The following is a 16,858-nucleotide window of genomic DNA, read 5'->3' as shown; positions in this document are numbered from 1 at the left end:
CTCCCCTCGTGACGTGTTTCAAGGACAAGTGACAGGCTCAGCTCCTAGCCAGTGCTGGTGGGAACTGTTCGGGTCAGATCAGGGAGGAGAGGGCATCCCCGGGTCCTCGAGGTGCCTCTGCTTGTTTCCTTTCCTGGCCTCCCTGCGTTGTCGGATGGGCTGGGGCGGGTGGGGGTTTCCTCCAGCGCCATTGTTTAGGTGCTCAGAAGTTTGCAGCTGGAAGGAAGTCCTCATTTCCAGCGTTCATGTTGAAAACAGATCTTGGCAGGAGGCATTTAGTGAGATGTGGCCAAACTAGGGTGGGGGTGGGGGGTGCCAGCAGAGCTCAGGGGTGGGGGAAACCTGGCCCCCTCTCATGAGGTAGAGCTCACCCCTGGGGAGGGGCTGAGATAGGACGCGACAGAGTGAGGTCAGTGCCTGAGGCGGGCGAGGGAGACTCGGAGGCCAGTAGCACCAAGGCTGCAGGACTGACCCAGTGCGGCTCATCTGCACTTGTGTGGATGGGTGGGAGCCAGAGGATGTGGGCAGTGTCCGCGGGCGGATGAGGGATGTGAGGGGTGCATTGTAAGACCAGGCCACTGCTGAGCAGGCGGGGGCTGGTGGGAAGCAGCCCAGCTTGCCGGAGTGGAGGGCTGCATGGCGTGGCGTGGAAGGTGGGTGGAGACACATTGCAATGGGCCTTGCATGCCTGCCTCAAAGCCCAGATGCTTTTGGTGCATAAGAGGGAGCCACTGGTGGTGTAGCAGGGAGAGGATGCCGTGCCCAGCGTAGGTAGGGCTCTGGAGGGGAGTGGAGGTGTCCTCTGTGGATCCCTTTGGGGGGCAGCCCTCCTCAGAGACACCTTGGGAGATGCCTGGGCAAAGCTGAGATAGAAGGTGGCCTGTGGCCTGGCTCTCGAGTTAGGGATTCTAGGGCGGGCGAGGGCGAGGCCCAGATGTTACTCATCCAAGGAAAACCGCCTTCTACCCAACTGAGTGAGCCTTTGGTTCCCAAGCCGTCCATCCCTCCTCCCTCATGGGTGTTGGTGTAACTCGGACTCAAGACTTGGGGAGCAGACCCCCGCCCCGCCCCCTCATTGGGCAGCTCTGAGCTCTGCAGTTTCCTGGCCAGGGTTTTATGGGGACTCTGCCTTCACTCAACAGCCGGGTTTCTCAGCCTTGCAACTACCGACACTTCAGGTCAGGTCACCTTCGTTTTAGCATCTGTCTGTGCATTGCGGGGTATTTAGCAGCATTGCTAGCCTTTCCCCGTAACATACCAACAGCCCCTCCCCGCTCAGTTGTGACAACCCAAACCGTCCCCAAACAAGGCCACATGCCCCCTGCAGGACAAAATTGTCTCTTCGTGCCCCGTCAAGAGCCACTGCCCTCCAGGGCCAGCTTGAACGTGTTGGCTCAGCAAGGCCCAGGCACAGCCCACGTTCCCCACGAGTCTGAATCCTGGAGAACAGTTGTCTCATCTGACTATTTGGTGAGGATGAGGAAGCAAATTCTGCCTCTGGTGTTGATGTCTGGGGGATGTGAGGTCAGTTGGGGGTTCAGCTGACCCAGGCCTGAGGGACCAGCGACCTGTGTGCAGGAATGGTTTCCCCTCTCCTGTCCTGGATGCTGAGGGGCGGAGAGAGGTGAACTCGGGATGTCTGGCTGTACTTTCCTGTCTGAAGTGCCAAGCACTTCCTCTCCAGCAAGGCCAGTAGCACCGAGGCTGCAGGCCTGACCCAGTGGCAGCTCCATCTCATCCTAATTTGGCTGAAAGACAAGCTCAGATGTTCTATGATGTGGGAATGGCTACATTAAGCCACAGCCATACAGTGGACTATAATGCAGCCATTGAAAATGGTTTCAAAGACTTTTATGATGGAAAATGCTCACAGCAGAATGTGCAATGAGACAGAGCTAAATCTGGGGGAGGGGACTAGGGGCTTAATTAGGACTGTGGGGCCCAGCAGCAGATGTGAGAGTTGGGGCTTGGGAACAGGAAAAGAGGGGAGCCCTCCTTGCAGCACCCCGATTTTGAGCACCATCTGGGGTCTATTTGTAGCCCCAGATCGAAATCTCTATTGTTTTTTGCTAGTTAGTTACAATGAATTTGGGGAGCTCCAAGAGTATAGTTTGACGCGGAGGAGAACATTTGGGGGAATAGCAGCATCTTAATGATCTGACTGTCTGCCAGCAAGAGAGACTGGACCGATGTAATGTGTTTTTAAACACAGTACAATGATCTTGTCTAATTTTCTGCGGTCATTTTGGAGATGGGAGGAAGCCTGCTCATTCTCAGCTCCTTCCTTTGGACAGAGGTGAGGATGAGGGGGCGGGGGGAGCTTAGATATTTGCGTTGCTACCAGTTCAGATCTGGGGGTGATTAATTTCGAAGCCCACTATTTGTGTGCAAACAGATAGACCATTTGTGGGAGCGTGGGTTCCCACAGTGGGCTGGTGAGAGAAATCTGACACCATCTGTAAACAGGTTAGTAACGTGTGAAGCTTCCCCAGCATTATGCCTGTGATCTGAGGTTTTATCTGCCGGCCACTGCTGCTGGTTCTACTGAGAATGCAACCAGAGGGACAGGATGGAGGGGAGAGAGGGGAGGGGGGGGAGGTGCTCCCCTTCCTTCTTGTTCTCTTTTAGCCTCTTTTGGGTGCATGCGTCCTTCATAGAGAATATTAACCCCCTGGGCGTTTTCCCATTGACGGTCTTCTAGGGGTTTTTTATTTGGCCGTTTAATAGCAGCGCTTACCCATCCGCCTGTGAAATGGAAAAGCACATGTTACTGTGGAGGCTGCTGGGCCACGCTGGCTCAGTCCACTTGGACCCCAGTAGATGCGGTCTCTGCTGGTGGACTCGCTGCCTCCATGGGGCACGTAATTTCACGCTCTGCCAAGGTTGGGCCTGTAAGAGTCTGGGTTTTGTGACTTCCTACCTGGAAAGTAAGAACTTTTTTTTTTCCAAAATGTATAGTCATTCCAATAGGTGACTGATAGAGGGTGGCTTTGGATTTCCTATAAAAATTCTGTCGTAAACCTGTTGATATTATGTTGTAAGTCTCTAAAGCACACTTACTGTTTTCTTTGAAGGGGAGGTTACACGGGCTTTTTAAAAGAAAATTTTAGAAAATTTTGGAAATGCAGAAATGAAATTAAAACTCACTTGTAATTTTATCGCACCAGAGAAAACAATCAATAACACTTTGCACACTTTTGTATGTATATATCTCCTTCTAAAGTGTGTATATATATATATATATATATATATCCTTGTAAGATATATATGCATATATATATATATATATATATATATATATATATATATATCCTTCTAAAATGGAAGGAGGGAGCTTTAGAGGCGTCGGGACCTGGATGCACAGCCCTGCTCAGCCCTCTCTCTTTGTGGTCCTGGCCAGTTATGTAGCCCTGAGCCTTAGTGTCCTCCTGTGCTGCCCGGGGTTGGCGGCGGCGGCAGTGCCTCGCCAGACTGCAGGAGGACTCGGTGGCTTTGCTGTGGTTTGGGCGTCACTTGCATAGCGATTATTCCAGACAACGGGATGATGATCATTACTATGCGGCTTCCCTGGTTCCTTTGCTGTGCGTGGGAAGCTTGAGAAACTGCCTAAGACGAGCGGCTGGTCCTCCCCATGTCCGTGGAAACCCAGGCCCCTGGGGTCCCGAGGGTGTGGTGGTTCTGAGCCACCCAGGGTTGAATGGGCCTTCTTTCTGGCGCGTGTTTGGCTTTGATGGGAGGGTGTCGCGTGGAGCGGGGGAGTGGGTCTACTGTCTGGGGACCCAGTGTCTGCAGAGAGCCACTGCCCAAGGGAACATCCAGAGGCCCCTGGAGACACTGACATTTGCCCCAAACAATCCCGAAGCAGCACTTCTGAGGCTCTTCGCATGGAGAAGCCCTGCCCCCACCCACACCTTCAGCCTCCCCTGGACTCAGGCCATGCAAGTTGCTGGGTGTCTCCTCTCTGACAGGCACCTCACGAGTATTTCATTCCATCCTCAACGCCCCCTAACAGGTGCGGAAATCAAGACTCAGTCCATCTTAACCGAATCTCACGCCTGCTGGCTCCCAAGCCTGTAATCATCAAGCTGTGCCCCTTTCATAAAGGTGATCAAACCCAGGCTCAGAGATGCTCACTAGCTTGTCGACGCTGTGCTCCTGACACCGAGCCTTGGTCTGGCTCCACCTCCCCGTAGCTGCCTCTCCAAACCACACAAACCGCCCCCAGCCCACCCCTGCGGTCAGACCCCACGGGCATCGGGTCGGAGCAAACAGGCTCTCAATCACAGCACCAGCTGACGGGTTTGCGTGCAACTTGACATTTGCCCGAAAGCACCCAAAGCAAAAGTTGGCCTCATCCCCCATATTCGCAGCCACCTTTGTGGCTGTCTTCATTCCCTGTTTGTGTCCAGACTTGCCTCTGGAGGGAAGGGAACGGCCCGGGAGGTAAAGACTGGTCAGAGCTAAGCTCTGTGCTAGTTTGCAAATTTCATAAAAAATCCATGCATTCGTGTGTTTGCCTCCAAGGAGTTGAGTGTGGGTGTGGCAAAGCCCTGGACTGGACTCCAGGAAGCTGGCTTCTCTTCCACTCACCCTGATGGTCTGAGGTCTCGGGCTGCTCACCACCTGCCTCCAAGCCTCAATTTCCCCTTCGGAAACTTGAAGCACCGATCTGTGAGATTTCTGTAATTCCGTAGAACCAGCAAGGTGCTCGAGGAGGAATGAAGATGGAGGAGATGAGACCCAGCTGGGCCAGTTTGTTAGAGGTGTTCTTCTTGCCTGTTGGAATGTCCACTCCTTGACCCCTTGGCCATGACCAAGCCTTTGCATGTGGATCCCCATAACCCAGAGAGCCAGGCCCTGGCTGAGTCGTGACCTGGCTCCAGGCTGACACCCTGGCTGGGGCTGGTGGTGAGGTGTCTAGAGTAGGATGCATATCCACCTGCCCTCCAGCCGGGCTCCATGGCTCCCTCTTCAACCCCTCGGCTAGTTTATCGAAACAGTCCCACATCTGTGTTTGTGCTTCCTTTTTCTGCCTTGCTTTCTCTAATCATCTTCTCCTTTGTCTCTGCGTGTTCTCTCTCTCTCTCTCTCTCTCTCTCTCTCTCTCTCTCTCTTTCTCTCGAGCTTGGGGTAGGGGTAGGAGGACTGGGGAAGTTGGCAGAGAGATAAGATTCTCCAATATTTAATTTTTATGGAAATCATGTCCTAGAAATCCCCAAGGGGCTAAAAATTGTTCTGTGTTTTCAGAATCCAGTGATGTCGCCGAAGTGGTTATGTTGTAAATAAAACCACATTACTGTCTGCAGCTCGCCCATGCTCTGCACACACCGGGAAACTTGACAGTTTAATCCACTCAAGGAAGCAAAGAGGTTCGGGTCACTGGTGGGGGCAGCCTGTCCCCAGCCCTGGGAGACAGGACTAGGAGGCACCACCGTGGGCAGCAGCAGTACAGCCAGAGAGGGAGACAGAGCCAGCCGCCCTGAGCAGAGCTACCATGTTGCTGAAATTTCCTCTGAACAGGAATCCCAGGAGATCCAAGCCCCCTGGGGTCCCTGGTGTTGGGGGTGGGGAGAGGTTGCTTAGATGTGGCAGCTTTCTTCTCCTCCCTCTTGCCCAGGGTGAAATGGGCAACAAAAAGCTCATGCCCAAGTCCATTGCCAGTAATTTGGGGGGGGAGTTGGGAGTGTAAAGGACATTCATTCATTCATTTGTTCATTGGTTTGTCCATCAAACGGTCATTAAGCATCCACCATGTTCTAGAGAATGCAGCAGAGCTCACAGACACACAGAAATCCCTGCTCACACCCTTGGGGAAGGAAGCAAGCAATAAGCAGGTCAGTAAGTAAAACAGAGCAGATGTTGAATGCCGTCAAGTTACGTGGAGGAAAATGAAGCAGGAACCTTCAGTATTAACCCATGAGAAAGGAAAATATTTATTGACTGAAAGTCTTGTACACAAATGTTCATAGCAACTTTATCTGTAATAGGTAGAGACCAGAAACAGCCCATGTGTCCCTCAAGTGGAGGAATCAACAGATTGGTACATTCACACACCGAATAACAGGGATAAAAAAGAAATGATCTATTAACAGATAAAACAACATGGGTGGGCCTAACAAATACACTTCTGAATGAAAGAAAGCAGACACCCAAAAATAGACATTGGATGACTCCATTTATGCTCTAGACAAAATGAATCTGTGTCGGTGGAAATCAGAAGAGGTTGCTGTGAGGGAGGGTGGGCTGATTGGAAAGGGGTGGAGGAAACTGGTGTGAGGGGGCTGCTGGTCTTGATACACACGCATCAGGACTGCTGAGGGTACACTTAGGGTCAGAGGATTTCATCTCTGTGACACCCCAGTGAAACCAAATTAGAAGGCCCAGCAGCCGGGGAATAGGGTGTGTCGGTGGTGGTGGGAGGATGTTGTGACTTGAAGTGGGGAAGCCAGAGAAGGCCTCCGGGGAGAAGGCAAGTTGAAGAAAGTAAGGGAGAAAGCCATGTGGGTGTCTGGGGGAGGAATATTCTGGGCAGAGAGAGCAGCAAGTTCAACGGCCCTGAGGTGGGTCTGTGACTGGCCAGGCCAAGGACCGGTAGGAAAGCTGGTGTGTTAGCTTCCCAGGGCCGCTGTAGCAAGTGCCACAGACGAATGGGGCTTCAACAACAGAGATGTGTTTCCTTGCAGCTCTGGAGGCTGGAGGTCTGACATCCAGGTGTTGGTTTCTTCTGTCCCCAGACTGCACGTGGCCTTGGCCCTTTGTCTTCACAGGGCCTTCCCTTGGTCTGCGTGTGTGTTTGTGTTCTAGACACTTCTAATAACCACACCAGTCAGATCGGACTGGGGCCCACCCTCATGGCCCCATTTAAACGTAATTACCTCTTTAAAGAACCAAAAGCAGTCACGTTCCGAGGTAGGGGGGTTAGCATTTCAACATGTGAAGTTTAGGGGACACCGTTCTGCCCATAACAGCCAGTGTGAACAGACGGGGACACAGCCAGGTGGCCGTGTGCTCTGCCCATCGCTGCCGTGGGCGCCCAGGCTGCTGTGGTGAAGGTGTTGATCTGGGAGGAGGCAGGAGGGGGGTTGTGGGAGGGGATGGATGGTGATGGTGGGGTCTGGAGGTCACGGTTCCTATGACAGCTTTTCACCAACTCATGGTAGCAGAACTTGCTTCCAGAAAGCCAGTGGTGTTCTGATGGAGGGGCCGGACGGACACAGATTTCACTTTCTCTGCAGTAGTGGCCTGGGGGTCCCGGCGGGGGTGCGGGAGGTGGTATCTGGCTGGACATGCTAATGGGTTTGTCAGTCTTTGTCCGCTCACTCCACGTCTGGTCGCCTTGGCCCTGCACCGGGACAGTGGCCCTGGCTGCCGGTGCTGGATTGCCACTGCAGCTGACATTGGGGGCAGCTGTGGTTTGGGGCATGGCTGGTTCCCAAGTGAGGGCCTCATTGTGGCCGCTGAGCCTTCAATGCATCCTCTTCTGCATGTGCCTGAGCAAGACTAAAGGACCACAGGCTCACGGGGGCAGGGGCTCTAGCCTTCCCTTGGTCCTGAGCTGCCCAGGCCTTGGAGGGGGAGCCAAGGTGAGGACCTTTAAGGAAACAATCTCCTGGTATGCTGAGAGGCAGTGGTCTGGGGCCCACCTCTAGTACAATTAAAGGCCTGAAGAGAGAAAAATAGGGGAGCACGTACCATGTGCTGGGCGCTGGGCTGGGTCCTTCTCATGCACGGTTTTCCCTTCATTCTCCCCGCCCTGAGCTGAGTGCCGTTACCCCCACGGTACAGACGAGAAAATCAAGGCTCAGAAAGGGCAGGCACTTGCCCGAGGTCACACAGGTACGGAATTGTGACTCTGGAACTTGGGTCCAGGTCTTTCAGATGATAAACATGGTCCTTTCTCTACTATGTGGTGCTTCCTCCCTCTGACATAAAAGTTCCTGATACCCACCCCCATCCTCCATCCCCATGTCAAGCCTCTCCCAGGAAAGCCTTGGGGGTAGCCGTCCTGGTCTCACTGCCCCTGGGGTGGTCCAGGGGGGCTAGTGAGGGGGCCAGAGAGAAACGAGATCCTCCAGCTCTTCCAGGCAGGCCCATTTGTGGAACATGTCCATTTTACAGGTGGAGAAACTAAGGGGATGTGACATACTTATGGTCCCAGAGAATGTTTATGAGTGTTTCCAATGCAAAAGGGAGCTTTGAGCTCTAGAATCAGAGAGTTTAGTAAGATGGTGTGTGTGTGTGTGTGTGTGTGTGTGTGTGTGTGTGTGTGTAGGTGGGTAGGGGTACATGCGTAGTGGAAGAAGAGTGAAAACTTCCTCCCCCTGTCCTACGTGACAGCTCAGCTCTGAGAGACAGACGTGGGCCTGGGCCCTGGTAAAAGTCCTGGCAGAGGCAAAGCTGCCCCTCAGCCTTGAAGAGGATGAGGAAGGCAGGGAGGGGCTATCAGGGAGGCTGGGCATCTAGTGGAGAATTCAGCCTGTGCCTATAACAACAGCCCTGCATGCAGGCAGCTTCAGGCAGCATCTCCTCCCCTCGCCCCTGCACCCTCTCCCCTCCCCCAGGCTCCTCCCCCAGGCTCCGCGCCGCCCTCCCTTGGCTGGGACACCACCTCTGTTGTCTCCTCTGAGATCCTAGGCTTTGCCAAGCCATGCTCAGAAGACGCTATTGATTTCCTTTTATTTACTTATTTATGAGACTTCTCCATCGGCAAAAAAGAAAGAGGTTTGTGCAGTGCTTCTCTCAGCAATGAGAAGTTTTCTCCGCCCACAGCCTCCCTCCTGCTCACACTCCTAGACTTTTCTCCACACTCCAGGGGCTCGCATCTCCTGCATGCAAGATGCAGGGACGGGCAGAGATGAAATGGGGCTACGTGGCCTGTGCAGTGCCAGGTACATAGTAGGTGCTCCAAACTACCTGTGAGAGAGGTGGGTGAAGGAAGTTTTGCCTGAGCCGTGGCTGATGCCGGATGGTTAGGGGACAGGGATGGCCCACTCCTCTGAGCACTGAGCCTGGGCTGGGCCCAGTGCTGGGCGGCTAGGTCCCTTCTCATCTAGTCCCCATAATAACCGTGCCTGGTGGATTTCATTACTTTGGTTCAATGGGAAATTCAGAGAGGTTCAGCACCTTGCCTGAGGTTACCCAGCCCGTGAACCCAAATTCACATCCAGGCCTAATGGGTGCCAGGGCCCAGCTCTTCATCGTCCAGTGTAGCCCCTCAGGGAACAAGAAATCATGCAAGAGACCGCCAGGAGCTGAACCCTGGCAGGGCCCTTCCGTCCTCAGGAAGCCCTCATGGGGCTCAGCACCTAGGTGGATCCAAGTCTACTCTTGCCCATCCCTCCTGTCTTGGAGAGGTGGGCATGTGGGCATCTGTCCTTGGTCCTGAACCCCCAGCAGTGGACTTCAGGCATAGGATTGGATTGGGTCTCTCCAGGCAGAGCTAGTGGGGATTCCAGACGTCACTCAGGGCTCCCAGTTTGTTAGTTAAACCTGTGACACGTTGAGCCCTAACTGCCCTGTGTGGGCTTTTCTGTCCCGTTCTGACCCCTACACACATTTTTCTCCCATGGATGCCACTGTCTGGAGGGCCTGTTCCCACCCGATGCTCCCGACTGCCTCCTGGACGTTTCGGGAGCCCAGATCCAGGCTCCGCTCCCTCCTTGCACACCTGACTCACCTGCCACAGCCCCACTGCGCTGTGCCTGCTGGATTGTCGCCGGCCAGCTGTGAGCTGCTGGAGGGCAGGGGTCACATCTCATTGAGTTGGTCTCCCTGGGCTTGGGCACTAGGACGGATAGACATCCCTGTTGATCCCCTGCAGCCGGCAGTGGGTCCACGCATTCATCCTGCAGCTGCGGGAGGCGTGGCCTTTGCATTCACCGCGATGCTTCTCTTCCTCTCTTCGCCTGGCAGGAGTTCCCCTTGGCCATCCTCAGAGGCTGGGAGTGCTACTGTGCTTACCCCACCTCCCAGTTCAACCTGCGGGATGCTGTGGACAGCTCGCTGTGTGGCCAGGAGCCTGAGGCACAGAAGCTGGCAGAGTACTGCGAGGTCTACCAGACGCCCGTGCAAGGTGAGCCCCGCCCCTGAGGTGGGCAGGGCGTGAAGGGTTCTCCTCCCCGTGCCTGCCTCTGCTGATGGCCTGTGGTCTGGAGGTTTGGAAATGCTGGCCATGGTGGAGTGTGCAGTCCTGGGGTAGGAGGGGCATCTGTGTAAGGACCCCGGGATCCTCGTGGATGGTCTCAGCTTGGGATAATGGATGGAGGAGGCCTCCGCCATCTCTGGAGGCCGGGCCAGGATGCAGGGCTCAGTTTGAAAAGCACCTGACCTTAACCTGAATCTCTCTGGGGATGAAGGTGGTTTGAGGAAGGAAGGAAGAGCAGAGAGGCAGGGTCCAGGGGGACAGCAAGGGCAAGGTGGCGGCACTGGGTGGCATGGGAGCTCAGGCCACAAGGACCTCAGAGGCTTCCCGAGGCAGCCCAGGACCTGGGATCCAGCAAGGCTCCTGGGCTGTGGTGTGCAGCATCCCGTCTGCCCGCTGGCCCTAGGAGCTGGTGGAGGAAGAGCAGAGAGGGCAGGATGTTGCCCCCTTACAGAGCCTGCTTTGGGGCTTCCACCTGAAGATTTCAGGCAGCCCCGGGGGGTGGGGAGGGGGGGGGGAGAGGAGGCTCAGAGAGGTCACTTGCCTGAAATTACTCCAGTAAGTTTGTTGGCTGCACCTCAGGGTGTAGCATCGGTCCACCCAGCTATGACCCAGCCACCTCCCCTGGAGTTACCTGTGCTGTGCCAGTAGCCAAGGCTTGGCTGTGGCCATGGAGACAGAGCAAGGGCTGCGGGTCCACAGGTGCCAATTTGCATCACACTCTTGCGTGGGCTTTGGGGCCTCGTGGTCCTGGGGCTGTCTCTGGCCAGCCACGTGCAGGCGGCGAACCCCCTCCCCCTCAGTTCACACCTGTACTAAGCGGGAGTCTCGGGTCAGCAGTTTCTATCCAGGGGAGTCCGGCCGTGAGTCTGAATCACCACGGAGGTGAGTGACCCTGACATGACCTCTGACTTTCAGACACTCGGTGCACAGACCGGAGGTTCCTGCCCACCAAGTCCAAAGTGTTTGTGGCTTTGTCGAGCTTCCCGGGCGCCGGGAACACCTGGGCACGGCACCTCATCGAGCACGCCACTGGCTTCTATACCGGGAGCTACTACTTCGACGGAACTCTCTACAACAAAGGTGAGCAGGGGCAGAGAGTGGGGAAGGCGGCTCCCGTGGCCAGACCGTCCCCTGGGAGTGCGGGAGCAGTGCTTCTCCCACGCGTGTGTGTCAGAGCCTCCCCGAGGGCTTGGTAAATTCAGCCTATTCCCGGGCCGCGCCTCGGAGTCTGGCCCAGTTGATCTGGTATGAGCCTGGGAACTGCCGTTCCTGGCAGGCTCCCGGTGACGATGGAGGCCGGCCTGGGGCCACACTGAGAGTGACAGCTCATGGGCTCCGCTCTGGACTCAAAGGGGAAGCCTAGTGGCGTGGATTTCCTCTCTAGAAACCTTTCCTGGACTTTCCTTGCTTTTCAGAACCCTCAATCATTAAGTGAGAACAGTATCTGCTAACTCCTTTTTTCTTTTTAGGCAAGGGTTAGCTTATAAAAATGCTTTTTTTTTTAAATCCTCACCTGAGGACATGCTTAGAGAGAGGAAGGGAAAGAGAGTGAGAGAGAAATAACCCTGTGAGAGAGAAGCATCAGTCAGTTGCCCTCCGCACACACCCCCACTGGGGATCCAACCATAACCCAGATGTGTGCCCTGCCCGGGAATCAGCCGGCAACCTTTTCGGTGCACAGGACAAAACTCAACCAACTGAGCCACCCCGGCTAGGCTCACAATGCTATGTTTTAAAAATTGGTCTTAAAATCTTCAAGAGTTTTATGGTTTAAAATCTTGCAGAAATAAGGGGCCTTAAATGGCTTGAGTCTGTGCTGTTTCAGAACCAAGAATCTCAGGTAAGTCCAGTGGCATCTCCATGTGTGAAATATATTTCGCTGTTATCAAGTGTCACAACAACTAAGTTTCATCACTAGAGTTTGGTGTAGGAAAAGAGGGTGCTATAGTAGCATCCTAGAGGAAACAGAAACTTCTGAGCTTGGCAGTGGGTTCTGGAATCACCCACAGCAACCTCAGTCTGGTTGGGACAAAGCCAAGGTTGTTCATACAACGCTTTGTCCTTGGGAGCCTTGGTCATGGGTACCTACAGGTGAGTGGTCAGGGGAAGCACATGGTCCTACTCTCTCCTAGTCCCCTGGGAACCATCCACTGTGTACAGCAAGCATGTCAAACTCAAAGGCTAACACGGGCCAAATTAAACGAGGCATGTGGCCCTCAGGCCGTGAGTTTGACATGCTTGTTGTACAGGCTGCAGTAACCCGCCTTGTTCATCTAGAAGGCTTTCACCTGTCTCTCACAGCTGGCTATTTTGGTCCACAAATGGCTAAGTGGTCCAGTGGTTTGAACAGCCACATATAAGTGTTGCGCTGCTGCCTCGGATGGCTTTAGAGATACCAGGACATCTTTGAGCCTTACAGGGCCAGTTAGATGCAGCCACTGCCTCAGAGCACTTACAGAGCAATGACACGTGCAGATGGGACATTCACAAGGCAGCTCCAGAGCCAAAATGCCAACGCTGTCCTGGGTGAATGTGGTTGAGTTATAAGGAAAAATGGCCGCTGTTGGCATAGGCGGAGGCAGTGGGAAAGGCACCCTGGGTCTCAAGCATCAAAGACTGCATCTCAGATTTACACAGCCCAGAGCTGGACTCCTCCTTTCCCGGAAACTCCCAGCTGCTTGACAGAATGAATCAAAGCAAAACTTTCAGTGTTTGGCCCATGAAAGAGATGAGTTTGAAACGTGTGGAGCTTCAGCAGGTGAACCCAGAATTCCAGATTCAAAAGAAACTTGCAAATACAGGTGCTTCCCAGCCAGTCAGGAAAGGGGTGAAGGCTTATTTATGTTACAAAAAGCCCAAGGTAAGCTCATGCACATCTATGGAGAATGTCCCCAGAGCTGGCTGCATAGCTACGCTGGGATGTGGTCAGGAAAGAAGATTCAGGGGACATTTTTCTATGACATCCCACTCTACCCTCTAACCCAGCCGTGGGCAAACTACGGCCTGCGGGCCGGATCCGGCCCGTTTGAAATGAATAAAACTAAAAAAAAAAAAGACCGTACCCTTTTATGTAATGATGTTTACTTTGAATTTATATTAGTTCACACAAACACTCCATCCATGCTTTTGTTCCGGCCCTCCGGTCCAGTTTAAGAACCCATTGTGGCCCTCGAGTCAAAAAGTTTGCCCACCCCTGTCTAACCAGTCCCTGCTAAACTCTGTTCCTGTAGACTTATTCTCTGTAGTATACTTGGGCTATTTCCCTACTAGGCTGTAAGCTTAAGGACAGAGTCTTGATCCCTGACAAAATCCGACACAGCACGAGCACACAATAATCAGTGTTGATAAATATGTGATTCTTTGTGTGGGTGGGTAGAGTCTGACCTTCTCAGCCAGAAGTGATTTGGGCTCGAACGCCCAGGACTTCCAAGGGATCCAGGAAGAAGGCAGGCCCCCAGCCCAGAGAGATTGTTCCAGGGAGCAGGGCTCTGTTCATAGAAACTGGGCCCTGGGTTCTGCAGGGCCAGGCTCAACCACTGTGGATGAGACCTTGGCCAGCCCTGCTCTGGGGTCCCAGCTAGAGAATCTCCACAGGTGCAGGCTGGGGCCCTGTTACAGGACCGTGGCGTGAGGTCAGAGGGAGGGGCAACAGCTGCTCACAGCCCTTGAGTGTAATGATGGGGATCCTGCTCCTACTGTGGGGAGCTGGGTGGAAGTGGGGGGGCTTCTCAGGGACACACACAGCCACGTGGAGAGAGGCCTGGCTCTGTTGCCATGGTTCTGTGTGATCCTGGGCAAGTCACACACCCACTCTGAACCTCAGTCACTTCATCCAGTTATGCATGCAGCTATAGTTGACTCGCAGGGGTATTTGTGATGTTCATGTGAAATTGCCAAGAAAATACCCAAATGTATGCATCTTCAGCATTTAGAGATGGGGCATGGTCAAGCCCTCTGACTCCTGACTCCTGGGGATCTGCAGGAGGTGCCTTATCTCCTTTGTCTAGCAGACGCCATCTTTCCCAACTCTGAGACATCTCCTGCTGTCTTGGGCAGGGTCAGTCCTGTAGTGGCTGCTCCTCTCAACCATCATAGGCCCTCCCAGTGCCCTCTGCTCGGCCCCTATTGCCAGCCTTCCCTCAGGCAGGCAGGTGAGCATTAGGACCTGTCTGCCCCTTGGCCGTGCGGGTCCCACAATGCCTTCCTTCCTCCAAAGCGGCCCTCTCCTTCCCCCCGGCCAGGGTTTAAGGGCGAGAAGGACCACTGGCGGAGCCGGCGCACCATCTGTGTGAAGACCCACGAGAGTGGCAGGAGGGAGATCGAGATGTTCGACTCAGCCATCCTGCTCATCCGGAACCCGTACAGGTCCCTGGTGGCCGAATTCAACAGAAAGTGCGCCGGGCACCTGGGCTACGCAGCTGACCGCAACTGGAAGAGCAAAGGTAGAGAAGGGGCCTGGGGGCGGGGCCTCGCTGCAACATTATTCATGGAGTCAGCCAGCTGACACATGCTTACTGTGTGCCAGGCACTGGGCAAGGCCGGGGGGCCCAGGGACAGGGGTCACGGTCCCTGCCCTCAAGGCGCGCACAGCCAGCTTTAGGCAGTGAATTGCAGAGGTGAGCAATATAAAGCCAAGCGTGTTCCTCCGAAATAAAGCTGCGTTCAGCAGGGTGGTGGCATGATGAGATGCAGGGCTGTAGGCCAGGCAGGCTGTGCGTCTGTCCCTGTGTGGCTCTGGGTCAGGTGGGGCTGACCTGTGTCTCCCCTCCCCGCCCCCGCTCCCCACTTTCCCCATCACCCTTCACCTAGACCAGCCCCCAGCATCCCTACCCCCCTTGCTGACTCCTCTTTAGGATGGAGGCCAGATAAGCTCTGATCCCTCCTGGGCCTCTTACCAGCCCAGTCACCCCGGCAAGCTGCACACCTTCGGGGCCTCAGTTCCCTCCTCTGAAAAACAAGGTGGTCCCCATCTCAGAGGGTCATGTTGAAGATGAGAGAAAACAAATGCTCCCCATAGCTCAGTTATGGAAACTATTTTCCTTGCGGTGATTCTTAACATGTGCATCCCCCCACCCCCACCCCCAACAAAACACCTCATCTCTTAATTTGCTAGAAAAGAAATCTCATGAAGTCGGTCATCTGTGGAAGTTTGCAATCGCCCTGTCCGTGGCTTCATGGTGTGTCCTCCTGCCCCGCTGTGCCCAGGTTCAGCTGGCCTCACACTCACCAGCACAGTGAGCTGGGTCAGGCTGCACACCTTAGAGCAGTGGTTCTCAACCTTCTGGCCCTTTAAATACAGTTCCTCATGTTGTGACCTAACCATAAAATTATTTTCGTTGCTACTTCATAACTGTAATGTTGCTACGTTATGAATCGTAATGTAAATATCTGATATGCAGGATGGCCTTAGGCGACCCCTGTGAAAGGGTCGTTCAACCGCCAAAGGGGTCGCGACCCACAGGTTGAGAACCGCTGCCTTAGAATCACAGGAGGGGCCAGGAGAGGAAGCCTGGCTGGCACAGCGTCTTCCTCTCACCGGGAGGCCCAGCAGCTGTCCCACACACGCTGCTTGGTCCCTGCACCCCACATCAGGTGTGCATAGTTGCCAGAGACAAGATCCAGGTGAAGGAGGGCGCCTCGATTTCTGCCTGACTTTAATGCAGCTGCCATGCACCGTGGTGCAGCCCAGCTCTCCCTGGCCAGGTGCAGTCCCTAAGGTCAATGAATTTAGAGAGAGAGAGAGAGAGAGAGAGAGAGAGAGAGAGAGAGAGAGAAAGGGAAAGGGAGAGAGAGAGCCAGTGCTTGGTCCGTGCAGTTTACATTTGTTTTAACTCGATGTGTGTGCTGGGAGGCAGGCAGACTCAAGGTCACGTCTTCCTGGCTTAGGACTCCTCAGAGCGCAGCCTGATATTAACCCTTTTTCATAGTAAGTCACCTTCCTCAGCAGGGGTTCAGGCAGGTTGGCCCTGGGCAGTGGGTGATGGAAAATCCTGGCCGCTTCCCTGGGCATCCAGGGGGGACCAGCAGCCCTCCCGGGCCGGGCCCTGACACGGCACCCCTCTGTCCTCCCCAGAGTGGCCAGACTTCGTCAACAGCTATGCCTCGTGGTGGTCCTCGCACGTGCTGGACTGGCTCAAGTACGGCAAGCGGCTGCTGGTGGTGCACTACGAGGAGCTGCGGCGCAGCCTGGTGCCCACGCTGCGGGAGATGGTGGCCTTCCTCAACGTGTCCGTGAGCGAGGAGCGGCTGCTCTGCGTGGAGAACAACAAGGAAGGCAGCTTCCGGCGCCACGGCCGGCGCCCGCACGACCCCGAGCCCTTCACCCCGGAGATGAAGGACTTGATCAATGGCTACATCCGGACAGTGGACAAGGCCCTGCGTGACCACAACTGGGCTGGGCTGCCCAGGGAGTACGTGCCCAGATGATAGGCCGCCGCTCTGCGTGCCCTGCTGAGAGCCAGCCACCCCTGGGGCTGCACCCGCTCACATGCTCAGGTGGTGGCCTCGCTGGGACATGGGCTGCTCGGTGCCGCCTCCCGCAGGTGCAGGGAGACCAGCCACAAGCCCTTAGCCCACCCAGGCAGACACGATGCCACAGGACAGACACGAACAGACACACGCTCCTAGCTAGACATGCTTAGACACGCCACTCCACGCTACAGTGCCTGTTTTCACAAGCCCAAGTCACCATGCCGGGTGTGCCAGACACTCCCA

The 16,858-nt window shown here is 54.8% G+C and overlaps 1 protein-coding gene across 1 annotated transcript in view; it reads left to right on the top strand.

Annotated features, from left to right (window-relative positions):
* The window catches only part of WSCD1 (WSC domain containing 1), a 40,810-nt gene extending 24,178 nt beyond the window's left edge, over window positions 1-16,632 (top strand). Inside the window, exons 6-9 of the mRNA XM_023764224.1 lie at window positions 9,913-10,072; window positions 11,060-11,224; window positions 14,386-14,586; window positions 16,218-16,632. Of these exons, the coding sequence (XP_023619992.1) occupies window positions 9,913-10,072; window positions 11,060-11,224; window positions 14,386-14,586; window positions 16,218-16,570 (879 nt within the window). The 3' untranslated portion in view covers window positions 16,571-16,632. The remainder of the gene's footprint in view (window positions 1-9,912; window positions 10,073-11,059; window positions 11,225-14,385; window positions 14,587-16,217) is intronic.
* The last annotated feature ends 226 nt before the right edge of the window (window positions 16,633-16,858 follow it).

This window comes from Myotis lucifugus, unplaced genomic scaffold (genome assembly GCF_000147115.1).
Source record: "Myotis lucifugus unplaced genomic scaffold, Myoluc2.0 scaffold_322, whole genome shotgun sequence".
Classification (NCBI taxonomy): Eukaryota; Metazoa; Chordata; class Mammalia; order Chiroptera; family Vespertilionidae; genus Myotis; species Myotis lucifugus.
This window is presented reverse-complemented; position numbering and strand designations above follow the sequence as displayed.